Source organism: Lupinus angustifolius, chromosome LG03 (assembly GCF_001865875.1).
Source record: "Lupinus angustifolius cultivar Tanjil chromosome LG03, LupAngTanjil_v1.0, whole genome shotgun sequence".
Taxonomy (NCBI): Eukaryota; Viridiplantae; Streptophyta; class Magnoliopsida; order Fabales; family Fabaceae; genus Lupinus; species Lupinus angustifolius.
The window spans coordinates 878,609-900,264 of NC_032011.1; the positions used below are offsets into that span (position 1 = coordinate 878,609).

General features: G+C 33.7%; 3 protein-coding genes across 8 annotated transcripts; 1 reads left to right on the forward strand and 2 right to left on the reverse strand.

Annotated features, from left to right (window-relative positions):
* Positions 1,781-6,767, reverse strand: LOC109342795 (BRCA1-associated protein-like). Of its 3 annotated transcripts, none has more exons than XM_019580791.1 (12): positions 6,446-6,765; positions 6,249-6,364; positions 5,701-5,809; positions 5,191-5,305; positions 4,905-5,002; positions 4,642-4,748; positions 4,285-4,531; positions 4,122-4,175; positions 3,864-4,007; positions 3,649-3,713; positions 2,339-2,393; positions 1,781-2,199 (listed from the first exon to the last, which is right to left on the reverse strand). In XM_019580791.1, exons 1-12 carry the CDS (start codon positions 6,665-6,667, stop codon positions 2,056-2,058), a joined length of 1,476 nt encoding a protein of 491 aa, XP_019436336.1. In that variant the 5' UTR covers positions 6,668-6,765; the 3' UTR covers positions 1,781-2,055. The 3 variants fall into 3 exon arrangements, with proteins under 3 accessions (XP_019436336.1, XP_019436338.1, XP_019436337.1); XM_019580793.1 differs by having other exon boundaries at positions 6,254-6,364; positions 6,446-6,571; XM_019580792.1 differs by lacking the exon at positions 3,864-4,007 and having other exon boundaries at positions 6,446-6,767.
* Positions 9,242-16,912, forward strand: LOC109342798 (topless-related protein 1-like). 3 transcript variants are annotated; one of them, XM_019580797.1, is made up of 26 exons: positions 9,242-9,504; positions 9,838-9,977; positions 10,123-10,302; positions 10,389-10,502; positions 10,585-10,743; positions 10,992-11,169; positions 11,271-11,397; positions 11,520-11,629; positions 11,741-11,912; positions 12,024-12,133; positions 12,246-12,315; positions 12,429-12,502; positions 12,599-12,694; positions 12,778-12,873; positions 13,018-13,145; positions 13,258-13,492; positions 13,578-13,739; positions 13,812-13,910; positions 14,143-14,289; positions 14,501-14,611; positions 14,716-14,895; positions 14,986-15,114; positions 15,195-15,290; positions 15,498-15,686; positions 15,769-15,935; positions 16,379-16,912. In XM_019580797.1, exons 2-26 carry the CDS (start codon positions 9,898-9,900, stop codon positions 16,584-16,586), a joined length of 3,417 nt encoding a protein of 1,138 aa, XP_019436342.1. In that variant the 5' UTR covers positions 9,242-9,504; positions 9,838-9,897; the 3' UTR covers positions 16,587-16,912. The 3 variants fall into 3 exon arrangements, with proteins under 3 accessions (XP_019436342.1, XP_019436341.1, XP_019436340.1); XM_019580796.1 differs by having other exon boundaries at positions 9,242-9,476; XM_019580795.1 differs by having other exon boundaries at positions 9,242-9,461.
* Positions 17,998-21,338, reverse strand: LOC109342800 (calcineurin subunit B-like). Of its 2 annotated transcripts, none has more exons than XM_019580802.1 (7): positions 21,199-21,338; positions 21,024-21,095; positions 20,809-20,933; positions 20,254-20,350; positions 19,308-19,417; positions 18,820-18,894; positions 17,998-18,217 (listed from the first exon to the last, which is right to left on the reverse strand). In XM_019580802.1, exons 2-7 carry the CDS (start codon positions 21,091-21,093, stop codon positions 18,167-18,169), a joined length of 528 nt encoding a protein of 175 aa, XP_019436347.1. In that variant the 5' UTR covers positions 21,094-21,095; positions 21,199-21,338; the 3' UTR covers positions 17,998-18,166. The 2 variants fall into 2 exon arrangements, with proteins under 2 accessions (XP_019436347.1, XP_019436346.1); XM_019580801.1 differs by having other exon boundaries at positions 21,024-21,103; positions 21,199-21,330.

Here is a 21,656-nt window from a genome sequence, read left to right on the forward strand (position 1 = left end):
TTTTCTGTTAGTTTCAATCACATAAAAGATAAAACAATGTATTTCAAAAGATTTCCCTGCTGAATTTATTTTTATTATGTACTAAAATACAGGTAATGACTTTCTATTTTTACCCTTGATTAAATAACTTAATGCGATTTCAGGCCAGATTAGGTAAATCATTATTTCTAAGGATTTGTTAAGTGTATGAAATTTTAATGAAATCAACTAATGATTTGTTAATTTACTAAATAACTTGTTCGTATGAAGTCTTAATTTAAGAATTTTCATGAAACACCTATACTACTATAAACCAGGGATTGAGTTTGCGGGGAAAATAAATAAATAGTCTAACTCGCCGTGAAGACATCGAATGGAAAATGGATTCTTGTTAAATGTTAATGGTAAAGTAATTAGTATGTATAATTGTATACTCACAAATACGGAGTATGAATGGAAAGTCATATTCTAATTAGCATAGCATAATGCCGTGAACGACTATCCCGCATTACCAAATGGAATACGATATGCAATATATGTATAAACAATGAAAAATTATATATTATGAGTGTAATTAATTATGCATACATTTTTTCTCCACTATTATTTTTTACAAAATTGAGATGACATATATTATAATTCGGAGCACAATATATGTATTGTACTTGTAAAATACATTACACCATCTATCATTCATTTCATATTGTTTTTTAAGTAAATTAAATACATAAATGATGAATAATACAGTGACATCATATAAATTTATACACTATTAATGCATAACTTTTTCCTAATTTTATTTATTAATTTTTACGTAGAATGTGTAAAAAAATAGTAAATTGATAGTATAATGGGATATAATAATGACGAAGTAACAAGCAAGGCAAGTGCAATGCATGGGACAATTGATGAACATCAATATGCGTCTGTGTCCAAGGGGAGGAGACATATTTAATTGCTGTGGTATGCCCATCTCCCGAAAAGGCATCTACTACAATTATATTCGTTGATTACCTCACGTCTTTCATAACTCATAATAGATCCATATGGTTTTTATAACCATTAGCCTTTAAAGAACACAATTTAAAAATAAAACCCAAAATATAAACTTCATCTGATTCTTTTAAAAAGCTTGACTCTTAACATTAAATGTATCAACCCTTAAGATAAAATTCGTATCTTTGGATTCCTTAAACATTGAACAATGGTTCACAAAACCCAATCTATAGGTGACTCTTTCATCGTCTTCTTTCTAAAAAAGTGAGTATCACTGTTCTCTCCAAGTTTCCGAAGTCTTCAACAATTGTCCTAAAGATGATATTTAAGGTCAAGAAAAAAAAAATGTTATTATGCAAAACTATGCTCTCTCTCCATTACCTCCAAGTTTCCAAAGTCCTTAACAAATGTCTTTAAGCGTAATATATAAGATAGAGAAAAAAGAAAACAAAACTAGTGAACTTAGATTTTAAAGACATTTCTTATTAATCAACATTCCTTAATGAATACACTTATAATAGGTTACCATTAACCTTTTATTGTTAAGTTTCAAACCAATTTACTCCATATGATTGCTTAGATATGCAAAATTAATATGATGGCGTGTACATTCATTCACACCCCATATTTGGATGGTGCGGAAAGAATTTTCCAAAACAACATAAACATACACTAGACAGAAAAACTACAAAAAAGTAGACATTGTCAATCGTGTGGGTGCACCTTGGTGAATCTTACATTTCGGCCTTTGTCGTGGGACTTGTTACCATGGAATATTCTAATCTCTCATTCATGTATAAGGAACTGTATTTAACCCTTTCTATATCTGTATATCAGTCAAACTTAAAGCATGACTACAAATAGTTGGAAATATTTCTATTGACAAGGCTGAAGAAATATATGCATGGTACATCTAAGTTTTAAACCGAAAAAAAAAAGGTGAAAACATTCCAACTCTTGGAACCTGTGCAGTTTGTATAAAGTTGTGAATATAAAATGGTGCAAGTCACGTACCCAAAAAATGGTGGAAGTCAATATGAGCAATGCATTCCACAAAAGGGAAGAAAAAACATTAATCTTTTAAGCTTTTCTTCCTGGCTCAGAAGCACTAGCTGATGAGGATTCTCTTGGTATGTCAAAGACAGTTCCATCTTTAATTTCATCTGTCCCCTGCAGCTGTTGTACCTTCTCACTACCCTCAAGACAAGCCATTAGATCTCTAAGCTGCACAGTTTAATAATGTATTAAATAGTAGTTAAATTAGTTTGATGTGTGCAAATTATGATAAACCAAAATTAAAGTCTCACAGCACACAAAAACTCCAATCCAAAAAAAGAGAAATAAGAAAAACAGTTTATTTCACCTGCTCTTCCAAGCCCGCTACTCTATTATCTGCCAGTTTTAAAGCTTTTTTGTCCCTGTAAAAGATTAACACATCGCCAATCAATTTACAAACATCACACCTATAGACTTCCACCTAGTGGAATATGAGGAGGGTAGATAACATAACTTTAACCCCACATGTGAAGATATTGTTTTTAGGATTTGAACTCGTGATCTTATGATAACTAAGCAGCAACTTTGCTGATGCTCACCCTCTTTCCATCAATTTACAAACCTTTGGATCAAATTTGAAAACCACTCGAGTTCAAGAAATGGAATTCCATTTACAACATAACAACTACAAAGTCATGAAAATGCCAAACATATTAAAGCAGCAACCATGGACATTTGGTTTTGTCAAGAACCAACTTTCCCAAAAGCTTATGTTGTTGGCTGAAGGTACATGAAACGTATAAGTGGGTTTGACACCACATCTTGACTTAAGACCTTAAGACATTAGGTCTATGGGTCCAACCACTTATATGTTCTTTAACTCATCCACTTTTGCACAATGTGGGACTTCTTCATTCACACTTGGAATACCCAACATTTTTCCCTCAAGTGTGAGTTACTCTCCTTTGAGTATTGGATACACCAGAGCTCAACTCTCTATCTACTTGCGTCGTCGTTGACTTATCCTTTCATCAACGGAACACGCCGCCTTGACCTCTCATCAGGAAGACTTTCTACACAAGGATCCCTCACGGATCTATCGACCACTTGTAGCTTCAATACTCTATTGAGTCATCGAACCATCAGCTCTGATACCACTTTTTGGGAGATCTTCATCCATAGGCTATAACATTCCTCCATGGGCTAAATGAAAGAAAGATATAAGTGGACTTGACACCACATCTTGACCCAAAACCTTAAGGCATTAGGTCTATGGGTCCATCCACTTATATGCACTTTAACTCATCCACTTTTGTACAATGTAAGATTTCTTCATTCACACTTGGAACACTCAACAACATACCCCATCACACAATAGCCCTTTGGGCTTGATACATGGACTATGTACATGTCCACCATACCTTGTGCTAAATTTTAACTTTTATTTACCTACAAGAATGGGGAGTCCAGACCACTTTTACAGAAGCTCTGATATCATGTCAAGAATTAATTTTCCTAAACGGCTAAAAGCATAAGCTGTTGGGTGAAGGAACATGAATGGTTTTATATATCTAGCATGTTTTATTTGACAGTAAGGTTTCTTCATAATACATACTAACTATTATGGCTTATGAATATGAGAAACACAAGAGAGATAAATAAAGTATAAAAGCATGCCTCTCTTCAATCTCAAGTAACTTTGCTTTCCAAATCTCCTCATTTTTCACAAGGTTCTCATTAAGCTGCAGACACAAACACAAATATAAACATTAGCAACAAGAATTCACATCCTCATGGTATATTAACAAAACAACAAAATTCTATGGCATTGTGTATATGTCATACTATTAAGAATTCAGCACAAGAGATTTTCAAGAATGAATTAAATTTACATCATCCAGAAATTTCTTCTCTTTATTAGCTCTGTCGATTTTGGCCTGAATCTTTGGTTTTTTGAGACTCAGAGCCTTCTCAACAGCGACGGAAATTTCCTGTTCAGTTTCTTCTTTTACTTCTTCTAATAAGGATTCGAAATACTACAATTAAAACAAAATAATTTATCAATACAAGTTTAAAAAACTTAATATGCTTAAGGTAGAAAGGAGATACTATTTTCAGATTCACTGCAATGACAAATAAAATGTGCTTACTGCTTTTTGGCTTTCAAGTTGACTAGCAAGCAATTCATTGTACTCGTTGACAATCTGTAAAAAAAAGGATTTATATTAATATATGAAAATTTTAAACTCGTAGTAAAAGATACATAAATTTAATATTTGAAAAAAAAATGTTAAACAAATCTTGCAACATTACAGCTTCAACTTTACTACTAAGTATAGCCTCGCTCATGCCATTATCTTCACAGCTGCAGCTTCCACACCCATTGTCTGCATGCACACAATGAGAGTTCAGCTCAACCAATTTCCCATCAGTTTTGGACTGAATAAGTCTATGAACATAGTTGTCTCCCACATAATCCCACACGCGTTTGGTCTCCACTTCTAGGGAGTAGCAATGGTGTGTTTCTTTCCAGTGTATTATGGCATGCCCTTCTTTATATCTGAATCATTATTTTCTTAGGAATTCCAAAAGATATAATCCGGACCAAATACATTTAAAAATAAAGAAGAAAATATGACAAAACAAGGGCTGCTAGAAAAAATCCCTCACCTTCCACACCCAACAAAACCACATATAACACATATCCAAAGGTTTTCAGTTGTCTGACAAACAAAACATATAGATTTTTCAGCTTGCTGCTGACAATAGCGGCATACCTGAAATAAAAAGTGGGAACTAGTAAAGATATAGTTAAATAATATGCCTATTCGATAATTAACCCATGTTGTCAAACCTATGAAGCAGAAACACTAACACAGATATAGGGACACACCAAAATCTAAAGCACACACACACAGAATGGAGCCACTTACAGGACAAGAAGAGTCTGCCCATTTTGAAATACACGAACAATGGAAAGAATGATTGCATATAGTTGTAAGAATTCCACCCGTGTCTTGATCTAATCGCTCTGTAAATAACACATGAAAAAGTGACACATATGTTTGAAAGATGTCTAACAGTAAACATTTTGGAGCAATTATTTAGGTATATGCAGATGAATAGTTCTGAACCTTCCATACTTGCCAAAACTCTGTTTATATCTAAACAGAAATGAAGCATATATGAATAGTAGTACACAATAAAAGCGATAAGTACCAAGGCAGACAGGGCATGTAGGCTGTTCAGTTGAAATAGTATTAGATGGCTGTGCATGTTCAATGGAACCAGTGTACTGCACATCTAATGTGAAAAGGACACGACAAACCTCCACCTATACATAGAAAAGTGCAACAGGATTAATAGCAAAATAAAATCTTAACCAATGATTGAATTGAATTTCATTGAACAAGTAATCAAGTGTGAGCAGGTGCAGCAACAACAATCGGCGCCATAATTTTCTATAAACCATTGACATCTAAACCCTTCCTAATAGTGTAACCGGCAGTTTTTCTAGTTTCCACATGCCTCTAGCGACTGGGTTACCCTCCATCTAATCTATTATCCTTGTTGGGGCTTCTAAAAGACACTGCACTCAAGCCATACAGTGTGTTGCTTCCGGGAAACAACATAGCATTAATACTATGACATTGTTGATCCATATCATTAAGATTCGACAAAGTGAAAGTGTTTAGCAAAATTAATTAAATTGTTAAACAAAAGAGAAACCTCAAGGGATGAGAAGCGGTGGCCATTATAATGCTTGTAGAAGCTGTCTGTGGAGTCTTGGTCATTGAACCGTATTAAAACACTGTAATAGTCCTCCATCCCATCCAATCTAAAAACAAATAAACAAAGCCATGAAAAGGAATATAATGACTGATTAAACAAAGTTACATTCCACAGGACAAAACTTTGGTAATATTCTCTATATACTTGTCCTCTGATAAGAATATAACATGTATAACACCTCATCACTAAAAACACATGCGTAATAATCACCACACATGTTATATTATTATTTATAGGAAAACACTACCACAAGCACCTGAACAACAACACCTAAATTTTGCACTCCACAAAAAAGCATGACTAGAATAATAGAATGAAACTTGCATACACATGTGACTATATACGCAGAATCAATATAAACCTGATTAATCATTAAAATAATAATTTAAAAAGACAACAAAATATAGTTAATTGAATTATGTTGAGATTGTGGCTACAAAAGTTTCAGTAAGTGCAACAAGAGAAAGAGTGAAAAAACAAAGAACCTAACAATGCGCATCTCGAGGATATGATGAATAAAGGAACCGGAGAATTGGCAGAAATCGGCATAAGTCATATGATTTGGAACTCCAACAACACACACAAGCGGTTTCCGTTCAACCTAAGAATGCAAATCAAAATTCAATCACATAATGAAATTCGAGTATAAGAAATGAAGAAAGAGAGAAAATTAGTTACGAACAGGAAGAGGAGGAGGAGGAGGAGGCGAAGATGAAACGGAAGAATTAGGATCGTGACGGAAAAGATGCATGATGCCACGAGTTTCTTCGATTGTAGGGTTTCCAGAAGAGAAATTGAGCGATGAAGTTGAGAATGATGAAGAAGATTCACTCGCTTCGTCTTCGGTGGAAGAACCTGGAATCGCAATGCGATAACTACAACAACTTCTACTACTACTACTCATTGCTTAATGCATCCAAATACTATTACTAACTCCTCCTTACTCTTCTATATGTCATTCAATTTCAAACCTTCATCAATTATCGATGCTTCAAATTAAAAATTCAAACAAAAAGTTTGTGAACGTGTCTGTTCCCCCGTAAATAAAGAGGATAATATTTATGTATAGTTCGTAAAAATTTATACACGGTTCACTATTCATTTGAATTACTCGTTTAAAGAGATAATAATTATTAAAAATAAATAATAAATAATATAATGAAAATGTATTGTAAATAACATTCTTTTCTACTTTATAAATAGATCTATCTTCACATGTAAGTTGTGCCAACATTTTATTTGTAAGAAAAGAATACATGTATTAATAGTGTAAGTATTTTATATATATTATTATTGTTTCTTTGTTATTTTTATTTAATAATTATTAACTCTTAAAAATAATAATTCAAATAATATAGATAATATATTGATTATATATAAATGTTTAGAATAATATATGATAAGGCTCTAAATTTAGTCATTGTCAACTTGATCAATTATAATTGATAATGAATCATATTGTTTATCTTATATCTTGTGTTACTCAAAGTTTTCTGACCCATCAAGCCCCTACATGTTTAACTACAAATTAAATACAACATTATTTATGAATCATGAGTTTTTATTTGGAAAGTCATTAAAGAAAGTATGGAACATTTTTTTAGTATTTATGCACCCAACAGCAACTACATTTAAATACAAACTTAGACATTAAGTAGTGATTGGTTGGTTGTATTATTTTAGTTGGGGTGTGATAAACTTGTTATAAATCCACCATTTTTTATGTTATTGTTGTTGTTGGTTAGTGTTCTCTTACTTAGTTTGGATATACACTAATAGAGTTAAACTTATCTCCAATTTTGGAATAGAAAGAGAATGAGGATATTTTATATTTTTTATTAAAATTAAAATCATGATTATTCAAACTTTTCTCGTCATATATCATAATTCTCATTTAGTTTTTTGAAAAATCTTCATCCATATTAATGAGATGATCATCAATTACACTATTTAGAAAAATATTTTATTTATAATCGGAGTCCATTTAGTATCTCTCTAACTTCAAGTAACCGAAATTTGATAAAATTAACAATGTATAAAGAAAGTGTCAATCTAAAAACTAGGGGATAGGGGTAAACCCTAATAAAGAAATAAGAGATTTAGTAAGGGGAAGTAACGGATATGAGAGAGGTGAAAAAACACGACTTCTACGAAGAAGAGAAAATATGTTAGGAAAGTCGCATTTCTGATCCACGACTTCCTTAAACTTATAAATCTTATCTAAGTTTCCTAAAAACTATATTATTTTTGTAAATATTTTGAAACACATATAAAAAAGGTCTTCTCCTTGTACCAAAACCACTAGGCTAATGCTTCGGAGGAAGTCATGGTTGAAGTACATCATGTCTTGTTCTTCAAGCTCATTGTGAGCCAAAACTAGGCCATACTCATATACTAGGGATGGGTCTAGGCCAGTTTTTGAAAGACATGAGAACCTATCCATGACTTGTATATTGTATATTATACGCTGTTACAAAGAAAATATGGGCATTTGTTTAATCTCGAGAGTGACTAAATAAATAGTGTTAGAATTTTTTATACTGCTATTATATTAAATGAGTCGTAAATGATATACTGACTATGTTTATATTATTTACACTGTCAGTGCATAGATTAAATATTCCTAAATAAAAAGTAAGCGCCTGTGAGGTTATAGTTATAGTGCATAATATTATCATTTGATTTATTTATGTCTTAATCATATTTTATCTCACGTTTATAACTCTTTCCTCAATTATATTTAGTTAGTTTGATTTAATTATGTTTTGTATCTTATTATTCTGTCTTCAACTATTATATATATTATATTATTCTTGTAGTTATATGTTCACGTTTCCTCCAAACAAAGACCAAGTGTGATGAAATTTTGAGGAGTGGAACCAAAGAATTTTATGTGGAAATTGCCGTCAATCAAGGATAACATAAGACTTAAAACCGTCTCATTTGGTGTAGGTAGATGTAAGAAGGAATAGAGATGTGATATAAATCTACCGTTTTTAATTGACATGACATATTTTCATTAGTCCATAATATTATTTGAGATATATTTTGGAACAATAGATCATTGTCCATCCTCCTATCCCCAACTTCAACTTCCTCCTAGAATTCCAAAGCTTCTTCAGTAATAGATGATGTAGTAATATAAAAATTCATACACTTGGCAAGTGCATAATCTCTTTTAACTCATCCTATGGTGTGTTACCTCACATGACTATTATAGTAGCAGTTCATGGAAGCACATATGTTGTTCTATTTTTTGTATTACTCTATATATTATTATTTTAATCGGTTGAAAAAATATATTTTAATTAAAATTATAATTATTAAATATTTTTCTGAATAATTATACTTCTGGTATATGAAGCCGATTCTGTTTTAGCCAAAAAAAAAAATGAAGCCGGCTTAATGGGTCTGCATTTAACTCCACTCTAATATAACCTATCACATATCTATCATAGCTTATCACCTTGCCCGACAACATATCATTGATAAGTTATTTTACTTATCATTTCCTTTCTCTGTCGCGTTCTATACAAAGTAACCTATTTTCTGCAAGTACAAGTTTAAATATATTTCTTCTCATGAGAGAGAAAATCAGAATGATTTGAGTTTGAACTATATCTCTGATCTCTCTTGTGTTGGTGGTGTTGTCTTTTTTGGGTTACATATTCTTCTTCCCATGTGACAGAGCTTTCAAGGTGATATTTTTGAAGGTTTTCGAATCTGTGTTGATTTATTAAAGTTTGTAGCTTTTTCCTCTTTGTGTTTTAATTTCAGCTTTTTTCCCTTGTCTTGTTTCCTTTTTAAACACACTTTTTGATTTTCTTTTGCATAGTGGATTCCTCTATTGAAATTAAAGCTGGTTTTTTTTCCATGTCTCTATGTGATCATATAAGATAGAATCAACATGTTTTCACTACCTACATGCTTAATTATGAGGAGATGGGGTTTTTTCTAAATTAAATACTTCACTGGGTCTAGTTAAAAGTGATTTCGATATTTTGTGACTATTTTGTAGCTGGTTTTTGTGAAATTTATCTAACTTTTTGAAATAAAAATTGATTTTTTTTGCAGATCTAGTTTAAGGTTGCTAATTTTGGTGTGTATCTTCAATAGAAGTCAAGGTTGACTACGATGTCATCACTTAGCAGGGAGTTGGTGTTCTTGATCTTGCAGTTTTTGGATGAGGAAAAGTTCAAAGAAACTGTTCATAAGTGTGGCTTATTCCATTTTAGTCTGTTATCATTATTTATTTATTTTTATCATTGGATCTGTATTATTATTGTAATCTTTAGTATTTGTTTTATTTTATATCATGTGGATTGATTTATATTTTGTTAAATGATTTTGAAATTACAGGCTTGAGCAAGAGTCGGGGTTTTTCTTTAACATCAAATATTTTGAGGATGAAGTGCAAAATGGCAATTGGGATGAGGTCGAGAGGTACCTCTCCGGTTTCACAAAAGTAGATGATAATAGATATTCTATGAAGATATTTTTCGAGATAAGGAAGCAGAAGTACCTGGAGGCGTTAGATAAGTAAGCTTGTAACAAGTTCACTTTTTTATTTTTGCAACATTTAAACATTCTAGTATGTAAGGTAACACCGTTTTATATTATGGCAGGCATGACCGGTCCAAGGCTGTAGAAATATTAGTGAAAGATTTGAAAGTTTTTGCCTCATTTAATGAAGAACTCTTCAAGGAAATCACGCAGCTCTTGACATTGGAAAACTTTAGGTAGGAATATAGCTTTTTTACTTTCTAAGTTTTCGGTTTAAAACTTGCTTAAGATGCAGACAACGAGTTTACGATATTACAGGGAAAACGAACAATTGTCTAAGTATGGCGATACGAAGTCTGCGAGAGCAATCATGTTGGTTGAGCTCAAAAAGTTGATTGAGGCAAATCCCTTATTTCGCGACAAATTACAATTTCCCAACCTTAAAAGCTCAAGATTAAGGACTCTCATCAACCAAAGGTAATTCTTGCAAAGTCTAAGTTACTGACTTGTCAATCGATATCGAGCAACATCTGTATTTAGTAACTTTCTTGTACATTGTGGCCATGAGACTGCATGTGATGTCTTTACTTACCAGTTATCACCGTTGAGGGAGCTCATATTCCATAGTTATATTTCTGTTTTCTCTGGTGATACATGCATCATAATTTTCATTAACAGATGATTGATTTTCTTCTTCATTTGCCTGTTTTAAAAATAAATTACAGCTTGAATTGGCAGCACCAACTTTGTAAGAATCCACGGCCGAATCCAGATATAAAAACTCTTTTTGTGGATCACTCATGTGGACAACCAAATGGTGCACAAGCGCCATCACCTGCTTATAGTCCGCTACTAGGATCCTTACCAAAAGCTGGAGGATTTCCTTCTCTTGGTGCTCATGGGGTGGGCTACTAATCTGATTTGGTTCATATGCATTGCATAATATTTTCTTTCATTTTGGTTCTTACTTCGGTGCTGGAATGTGCTGTGTTTCATGTTTGTAGCCTTTTCAACCTACTCCGACACCTGTGCCAACACCCCTGGCTGGTTGGATGTCGAATCCTACCACTATAGCACATCCTGCAGTTTCTGGAGGAGGAGCTATAGGTCTTGGTGCACCATCAATGCTTGGTAATGCGTTCTTTTGCTTTCTGCTATTCTCCAACTCTTCATGTCTAGTGGTACTAAGATTTTATCAGCTATGTTTAGTACCACAATATTTGACTTCTAACAAGTTTCATTGCCTTCTTAAGCTGCATTGAAGAACACTAGGGTCCCTCCAACTAATCCTTCTGTTGACTACACATCTGGAGATTCAGATCATGTTTCAAAGAGAACAAGACCAATGGGGCTGTCAGATGAGGTAAACTTTTATCATTTATAGGAACATCAAACATGGTCTTGAAATACTTATGCAAGTTCTTCCTTCTCACGTTTCTGCTATCTTTATATCTATTACCTTCATTTTGTGCAGGTAAATCTACCAGTCAATGTGTTGTCGTCGACATTCCAGGGTCATGATCACGGCCATGGTCAGCCCTTTAAGGCATCTGATGACTTGCCAAAGACTGTAATGCGAACTCTTGACCAGGGTTCATCTCCTATGAGCATGGACTTTCATCCAGTTCAACAGACTTTACTTCTCGGTCGGCTGCTCTTCTAATGCCTTTTAATAGCAATGTTGACTTGTTTTTTAATTGCTTGTATTTCCTATTCATACCGGTAATTGACTGAGTTTTTCTTGATGCATGTTTAAGTTGGTACGAATGTGGGGGACATTGCTTTGTGGGAAGTGGGTACTAGGGAACGATTGGTATTGAGGAACTTCAAAGTTTGGGAACTTGGTGCTTGTTCAATGCCATTTCAGGTTGACCCTTCTCTTTGTAATCTATTGATGTTCATGATGAATATTTGTTCTAAATCCTGAAACTTGTAATTTTTCCATGACTGAAAAATAAAAATAAATATGATGAATTCAGGCTGCTCTTGTCAAAGATCCAGGCGTTTCTGTCAACCGTGTGATTTGGAGTCCTGATGGTGCTTTATTCGGTAAGATCAGAGTTTATATTTTTTTTTTCAATTTTTGATATTAGATCTATTAATACTTTCTTTCAGAAGTCAACTAAATTAATCTCTAATGTCTGAGTTTGTTTCATAAACAGGAGTTGCATACTCAAGGCACATTGTTCAGATATACTCTTACCATGGTGCAGATGAAGTACGGCAGCACTTGGAGGTACAAACACACATATATAATGAAAAATTCTCCCTCTTTGCTGTATGTTTTGTTCACATATTATAATAATTCTATACTTGTGAACCTATTTTCTAGATTGATGCTCATGTTGGTGGAGTAAATGATTTGGCATTTTCCCATCCAAATAAGAAACTATGTGTGATAACCTGCGGTGATGATAAGACCATTAAGGTAATGTTGTCAAAAGATGAGTTTTTTTTTGTCCGGAAGTGGACAATATATCATATGTTACTAACTAAGTTATGTTTCTTAAGGTGTGGGATACTGCTACCGGTACAAAGCAGTATACTTTTGAAGGTCATGATGCTCCTGTTTATTCCGTCTGCCCACATTATAAAGAAAACATTCAGGTAGAAGTTGAGTTTGATATGTTGGGAAAATAGTCGAGTTTGTATGACTCCTTTTGCTATATTAAGAGAGATCCTCTAAGAAAATGCATTGACTATTTTTGTAGTTGGTTTTCTCGCTGATACTTTTTGTCTTTTATGTTGTAGTTCATCTTTTCGACAGCATTAGATGGAAAGATAAAAGCATGGTTATATGACAATTTGGGATCTCGTGTTGATTATGATGCTCCTGGCCGTTGGTGCACAACCATGGCCTATAGTGCTGATGGCACAAGGTCCTTATTCTCAACCATGGCTACTTGTAATGAGCCGAGTCTTATTAATTGTAGTATCTGTTTTGATCACTTTCTGTTCAATTTTTGTTGTTGCTGTGAACGTATATTTTAGGCTCTTTTCATGTGGTACAAGCAAGGATGGGGAATCCTCTATTGTTGAGTGGAACGAAAGTGAAGGAGCTGTGAAAAGGACTTATCAAGGATTCCGTAAACGATCTTTGGGTGTTGTACAATTTGATACAACCAAAAACCGATATTTGGCTGCCGGAGATGATTTCTCCATTAAATTCTGGGATATGGACAATGTTCAGCTTTTGACAACTGTTGATGCCGATGGAGGTCTCCCTGTAAGTTCATTATTTTATATGAAATCGGAGAACTGGTCTATGGAAATAATAGTTGCTGATTGTTACCTTGCCTGATGAATTATAGGCAAGCCCACGTATCCGTTTCAACAAGGATGGAGCTCTTTTAGCCGTCTCTGCGAATGAGAATGGAATTAAAATTCTAGCCAATGGAGATGGTATTCATTTGTTGCGTTCACTAGAGAATTCTTTATATGATGCATCAAGAACATCAGAAGCCATGGCAAAGGTATTTAAAGATGTTATTCTTCTCTTTCCTTTTATCTACAAAACACATTCGAACTTATGATGTTTCTGGCAGCCTACGATAAATCCAATTTCAGCTGCAGCCGCCGCCGCCGCTGCATCTAGCGCTGCACTTGCAGAGAGGACCTCATCTGTAGCAGCTATTGCTGGAATGGTCTGTTTATCTTGTTTTCATATCAATAGGACTCGTAATTTACTTAAATGTTATTGGAAATTTTTTTCCTTTAATTTTAAAATATGTTGCTCGTCATGCAACTCTTGTTTGTTGCATAATGTATTTTCTTCCGATCCCCCTACTTTGAAGATTCCATGATTGTCATGACATATTTATTATCATTGGCTCATTTCTATGCTTGTTAATTTTATTGTCAATTTCAACTCATCAGAATGGGGATGCCCGAACTCTGGTTGATGTTAAACCTAGAATAAGTGGAGAATCCAGTGACAAGTCGAAGATATGGAAGCTGACTGAAATCAGTGAACCATCTCAATGTCGATCCTTGAAACTACCAGAGAACGCAAGAGTAACCAAGGTATGTTATTATTTATTTACAAACAGTATTCGTTTCTAAACGTTTATATGTCATTTTAGTTTCTGAATGTGGACCAAAACTGGAATAAATAAGAAGAAACAACAACTGTATTAGGATTTAGGAGTTACGACCACCCTAGAACTTTCTTCTCGTAATCCCTTACCTCTCTCCAAAATAAAAGGTTTCTGATTATTCATCCTTGTTATGACAGATATCAAGGTTGATATATACTAATTCAGGCAATGCTATTCTGGCGTTAGCTTCAAATGCCATTCATCTGCTCTGGAAATGGCAGCGAAGTGACCGTAATTCATCTGGCAAGGTGCGAGATTATATGACGTTACTTTTGTCAGATAATTTTTATCTAATCATAAAATGAGGAATAGGAATGATATTGTTTCCTGATGTTGATATTTCATCATGTAGGCCAATGCCAGCATGTCACCTCAGTTGTGGCAACCTTCAAGTGGCATCCTGATGACTAATGATATTAACGATAACACCACCGAGGATGCAGTTCCCTGCTTTGCTCTGTCCAAGAATGATTCTTACGTGATGTCAGCATCGGGAGGGAAGATTTCTCTGTTCAATATGATGACTTTCAAGGTGAGCTATGAGCACTATTCTCGCTATTCAAAACTGTATTTGGGTTGCAATTTGCGACTAACCAAATCCAATCTTCTTGGCTTAGTGCAGACTATGACAACTTTCATGCCTCCACCCCCTGCAGCGACCTTTCTTGCTTTCCATCCTCAGGATAATAATATTATTGCTATAGGCATGGATGATTCTTCCATTCAGATATATAATGTTCGCGTGGACGAGGTATCACTGCTTCCATAATAAGCTTCTGCTTACTTATGATTAGTGTAATTTGGTACTTATGCAGGTTTTTTCCCTTGCAGGTTAAAAGTAAACTCAAAGGCCATACTAAAAGAATAACCGGTCTTGCTTTCTCTCATGTATTGAATGTGCTAGTTTCATCTGGGGCAGATGCTCAGGTAATGATTGTCCGGCGTATATCCTTCCCAGAATGTGTCTTTTGACTGTTTTCTATGATGATTAAATTGAATATTTGAATTGAAAGAACTTCTAGTTCTGAATCTTCAACTAGTTTTTCATCAATTATGGCTCCTTTGAGCATGTTATTGGCAATGCACTTATCATTATTGCTCTAAAGAAGATTTATCTCTTTTTTGACTGTGCAGCTTTGTGTGTGGAATACAAACGGATGGGAAAAGCAGACGACTAGGTTTTTGCAACTTCCTGCTGGGAGGACTCCACCAGCACAGGCGGATACTCGTGTACAGTTTCATCAGGATCAGATCCACTTCTTGGTTGTACATGAAACTCAACTTGCCATTTATGAAGCGACAAAACTAGAATGTCTAAAGCAGGTTCGTTCATTACGTTCAGTTTTATGTTAACTGTAAATACTTCAATATCATTTTTAGCTGATTTCAGAAGCTTGAATTGTAGTGGTCGCCAAGAGATTCTGCTGCACCAATATCACATGCAACTTTCTCTTGTGATAGCCAGCTAATATATGCCAGCTTTTTAGACACAACCGTCTGTGTATTTAGTGCTTCAAACCTCATATTACGCTGTCGCATCAATCCTTCTGCTTATCTTTCTGCGAGTGTCAGGTAATGCCTTCATTGATAGATGTTACAACATACAACACTTTAAAGTACTTGGTAAAAGTTGCCTCTCTAGTCACTACAATTGCAAATCTGTGATAGATTTTTCATTTTCCTTTGGAAGCCATTCAAAATCCAAAGCAGTTTTCAACCTGTATTCTTTGATTTATTTTGTTTTGGTATATAAGCATTGTCATTGAAGTTGGGAACATGTTATATTTGTTTGATACCAATATGCTTTTGAAACATATGGGTTCTGTTGTGTTCAGTGTATTATATAAATAAAACATATGACAAAAGACCGAAAACTAGAACATTTCGGTTATATCTGTTTGCACACCATACATTGCAAAAGTTTCATTAAATCCTTTATGACATTCATTCTTGATTATTCTAAGTTTAGAATTTGTTTCATGTTATAAGCTCATAATCTTCTATTTTCTATGCAGCAATTCTAATGTACAACCACTTGTGATTGCGGCGCATCCACACGAACCAAATCAGTTTGCGGTAGGATTGTCAGACGGTGCAGTTCATGTGTTTGAGCCCCTTGAGTCTGAAGGCAAATGGGGTGTGCCTCCACCCATTGAGAATGGTTCAGCAAGTAATGCTGCAGCTACTTCAGTTGGACCTTCCTCGGATGAAGCTCAAAGATAATCGATTTTCAGCCGAAGATAAGTTTATTTTACATACCTGAATTGCTAGTCATTTCAAGAACTAGGTGGTAATGTACTTAAGTTAATGCAACATGAGATGACCCATTTGGTTGAAAACCAAAAGAACATCATAATTGCTAATATATGTGAAATTTCTTTTTAAGTTTAATGCCATAGTTGTAGAAGTTATTGAGTACTTTCAAGGTCTTTGTTGCTATTTATTTAGATTGGTTTATCCTAATTTGTTCTCTTTTGTAATCACCATCTAGTGTGCATGTAAACTCACTAAGCTAATCTTGTCTTTATTTTGTATAAATATATATTTTTAAGTAGTGCAGTTTGATTCATGTTATGTAGTTTTACTAAAGTTTGAGGTGCAAAGGTGTAGAATTTTTTTATACCAGTTACTTAATGTAAGTGCCTAAAGTTATTTGCTTAGGAGTTTTAATAATTGGTAACTAGATTTTCTGAATTTAACCTTGATACATGGTAATGGTAAAACAGTTCTAGTTTTACTGCCACATTCTTAAATGAGTATATCAAATCAAATGTAACATTGTTATTACTAATGCCTCTTGATACAAGTGGTATTAATTCTCATGTTAGAGTTTATCTTCTAACTATGTCTTGTTGACTTGATATAAAATTGTTGGAAATTAAGTCTCACATCGCCTACCTCATTATCTTGAGAATGGTTTAAATACTTATTGGGTTACTTCTCTCATAGACACTTGGTTTTGAGATGAAACCTTAACAGAAATAATCGAAGTTTAGTGCAACTTCTGAATACCAAGAGAAGTAGAACTTTATTATGCAATGGTAGAAATATTCTTTTATGTGAAGATCAAAACCAAGTTTTCTAGTTTACACAAGGAAAAATTCATTTAAATGCTTCCACTTTAATACGAAAATAATATACTTTCAACTATTGGAGTCTATTATATACTTTTGAACCTAAGCAATTTTAGTAGAACCATATTTTACTTTCCATTCCACGATTGTTAGGGTTAGATGAAGATGAGTGAAAGAAAAACATGGGGTTAAAAATGTCGGGTGTGTTCGGATTGAGTTTGAAAGAGTAGGGCATGTATGTGTTGAAAGATAGGTTTAGAGTTTAGGGTTCAGGGTTTGAGACAGTAGGAAGAGGGAAGGGAAACAATGAAAGAATGGGAGCCGAAAAACATATCCCTAATTTTGGGCCTTTATTCTAATATAAGACTTCTAACATAAGACTCACAAACAACGTATAATAAGATTCTAACATCCATGAACCATGCTCCCACATAATAGAATCGGTGAGATAGATGCATGCAGCCTTATGCAGGCGTGAAAGAAGTACAATCGTTGGAAGCTTCTAATAGCAAAAATTACCACAAACTTGAACTTAGGAGATCCAAAAGGGTTGCAAGATATGAAGCTCCAAAAATGACTAAAACTAACTAGTGGCTAAAAGAGAATTGTATTACTAGAATCCCAAGAAGAAAGGGACAACATTATTTTTCACTTTTCATATCCAAATGAACTTATATTACAAAAATCCCATGAATGCATTCAATAAAACAGGAAAAACTGCAGGCCATTTTAATCAACAGGGATTTCAACATCCATTTTTAGCTCAGATTGGCCAAGAACCTGTGACAAATAAAAAGAACAAAAAAAAAAATCAATCAAACACAGTCTTCTAAACAGAAGTTTTGAGTGACCCTATTAGACTTCAATGTATAAGCTAAGAAAATAATGTATCTCCTGGTATAAGGCCTTTGGCCAATAAAATCGTAACATGTGTCCTATTTAATTATTTTTTACAAAAATGTTTCTGCAACTAAACAAAACAGTATACATGTCATACTTTTATTGGCTGAAGGAGATACTTTATTCTCATAAACTGAATCTATATTATAAATCTTCTTTTTCTTCTTGAATTTTATTTTTCAACTTTCATCTGGTACCTAATAAACTGACTCATTCAGATGCATTTGAAGCACAAATGTTGTACAATCTCTCTTTTTTTCTTCTCAGTTTTCCCTTCAAATGCATGTTGTATAATCTGTCTTTGATATGCTTAAGTAGACAATGTTCTTACAATATGGTTGAAACACATAATTGAAGTATCCAATAATCTTGTTTGGATTCAAATATATCATCATTGGCCTATAGAGATAGCCAATTAGGCCAAATATAGCATCAAGAAGTCACCAGACAGTTGTTCGAAATATATGACGAAATATACAGACCTTAATGAAGTCGTCCAATGTCAAGTCGGAGTCTTTTGTATATCCCGCTTCTTCAAGAACTTCGCCGAGGACTTCCTGTAAACCGAAGAACAGAAAACAACTTAGTCATCGCCATTTAAGTCTCGATATACCTATACCAGTATGCTTGTGAGCTGAAACAAACAATAAGAAATGAGATTTTTCGGCTTCTGTTGAATGGAGATGCAATTTGTCTACGGTTAATACAAACAGGAATGTAAAAACCAGAGAACATGCAAAAGAAATGAAACCAACAAATCAAAACTAGGAAACCCGTTTACGTTGTGAAGCAGTTTCACATCTAACAGATGACCGATATATTAGTCTTACGGAAGCCATAAAATGGAGACGTCGAACTCAAACCAGTAAAATGATGCACGAAATGAAAACCTACTTTTCTATCTATTATTTCCCGAAATACTAATTCGTGATTAAGAAATATAAGGAAGTGGATAGATCTTTGGTGATACCTCTCTTTGTTCATCAGACATGAATGGACCTGACAAATCCTTTAGCACTTCCAGAATGTCTTTGAAAGACACCTTTCCGTTATGGTCCGAATCATATACTCTGAAAATAACTGCAACAAAGAGAAACTAGTAACCGAAAGTACTCGCTTTAAAAACAACCTCACAATGCCGAATCCATCTACAACTTACCATTGTAATTTTCAGAACAAGGAATAAGGTACATCCTACTCAGTAGTAAATGATCATATCATGATTCATTACAGAATTTTCTAACAAATCTCTCTGGTCTACTCCCGACAGAGAATTCCCTTTCTCAATGATGAAAATCGTTGAATAATTCAAATCATTTGAACTTCCTATACGAATAAGGAATTGTTAACTGTTTATTTAACTTTATTGCCGCAATTATCATGTATACATAGACCAACTCCTGAGAACTCTAGATCGGCATCGAAATCTTCTAATCTACAAGTTCCATAACCAGGGCTTGGATCCTACTAAAAGAACTATTATCATACCATAAGAGCTACTTTCAAACTAACAAGACTGCATATAAAGATAAGTTTCGATGCTACCACTTACAGACGACTTCGGCTGTTCCTCTCTATCTCTCTTTGCATTTGTGTCTCTCTCTAGTCTCTACCCCTTACCTAGCTAAAATCTGCTGCATTTCTTCAAGTTATTTTATTTGTGAAATTTTGAAAGCGAGAACAGAGACAATTAATTCATCCAAATGCTAAACATGAAGTTCTTAAGCAATAAAGTCCGAACCAATTGAACAATAAAAACTTAATAACATGGTCTTTTTGCATATATAAGTTTGATAAAATTCAGTATTGATATGAATCAATTCCTAACTTACAATTACATCTTCTAACTTCAAAGCATGTTGATAAAAACAACTTCTGAGAAGATAAATTAATTCTGCTATATAACTGAGACATACGTTCTATTTTATGGTGTGCATTAGCTTTGGCACTGAATGCAGACAAGAAAGTCACAAAATCTTTAAAATTCAAAGCATCCACCATCTTGAGTACCCTCTGCAAATAAGAACATAATAATGCATCAAATATGAGTAAATACATCACACACATAATGCTATACATATAGTAACGGCATAAGTTCGAAAAAACATTTAGATTAAACTATTGTTCTCTGAATGTGCCTCTCATTCTCAACATGGACTGCCAACCCTTGTTTATACAATTATTTTCAATCTGGTACTTGCAGTTTATCATTGTTATAGTAAAATAAAGGGAACCGATCGAAAATGATTGTCGCATATACCCGAGAATTATTTTCAATCTTGTCGCGATACTTTAATTCCACACATTGGTTTTATAGCAACAATAAACAGGAAGACCAAATTGAAAACAATTGTACATATACAAACTGAATTGAATCTTGTTTCGCATAAGGAACGAGTCCAAAATAAGCATATCAAGAGTATATACTCAAACAAACAAAAAATAAGGGATTGGAAATTCTGAATGTGTACCTGAGAAAGTGGATTCATTGCAAACTCAGGAACAGACATAAACTCATCAGCAGAAATAAACCCTTTTGCATTACGATCAAGCTGACAAAACCTTTGGTACAAAGACACTATTTCCTGCTGTGAAACTGAATTTGTTTGTGAAAAAAATCAGATCTTGATGTTACCCATAAGAGAAAACAAGACATAGGATTGATATAAAGATAAAGGGTACCCACATAAGCTATTGCAGTGTTCTTGCACATCTTCGATGTCATATTGAGTTAGCACAGATGAAGCACTTCCCATAACTATTTTACTTCAAACAAACATATATTTATTCATCACTATAGAATTCAATCAACCAATAAAGCATAAATTTTTAGTGCATAAAAGACAAGTAGAAGAAAAAACCTTGTGTTTGCAGCCCCAAAGAATAATTTTTTAAGAATTTGGTATTTGGATTCGGTACAATTGAGAAAATCTGAATCAGATAGCAGTGTGAATAAATATATATATACACACACGTGTTGTGCCTTCGTAATCATCGACTTACTCGAAACGCAGTAATTGTACCTCGGATACTTTCATGTTAATTTGTTATCGTTAAATTACTATTATATCCCTATGATTTAGTAAATTACACAAAGTATACAACATTAATCAAAATAAAAATTATCAAAATAAAACAATAAAGATGGTTATGCTCTTATATTATTTGAAGTTGTCTTCATATTATACAATATTTTTAGACATTTTGTGTATGCATAAATTAAAGTTATATGATTTCTTCTCTATAATCATTATTATTATTATTATATATATTTGTTTGTAAAATAAATAGAGATATATAATAACTAGAAAATTAAAGT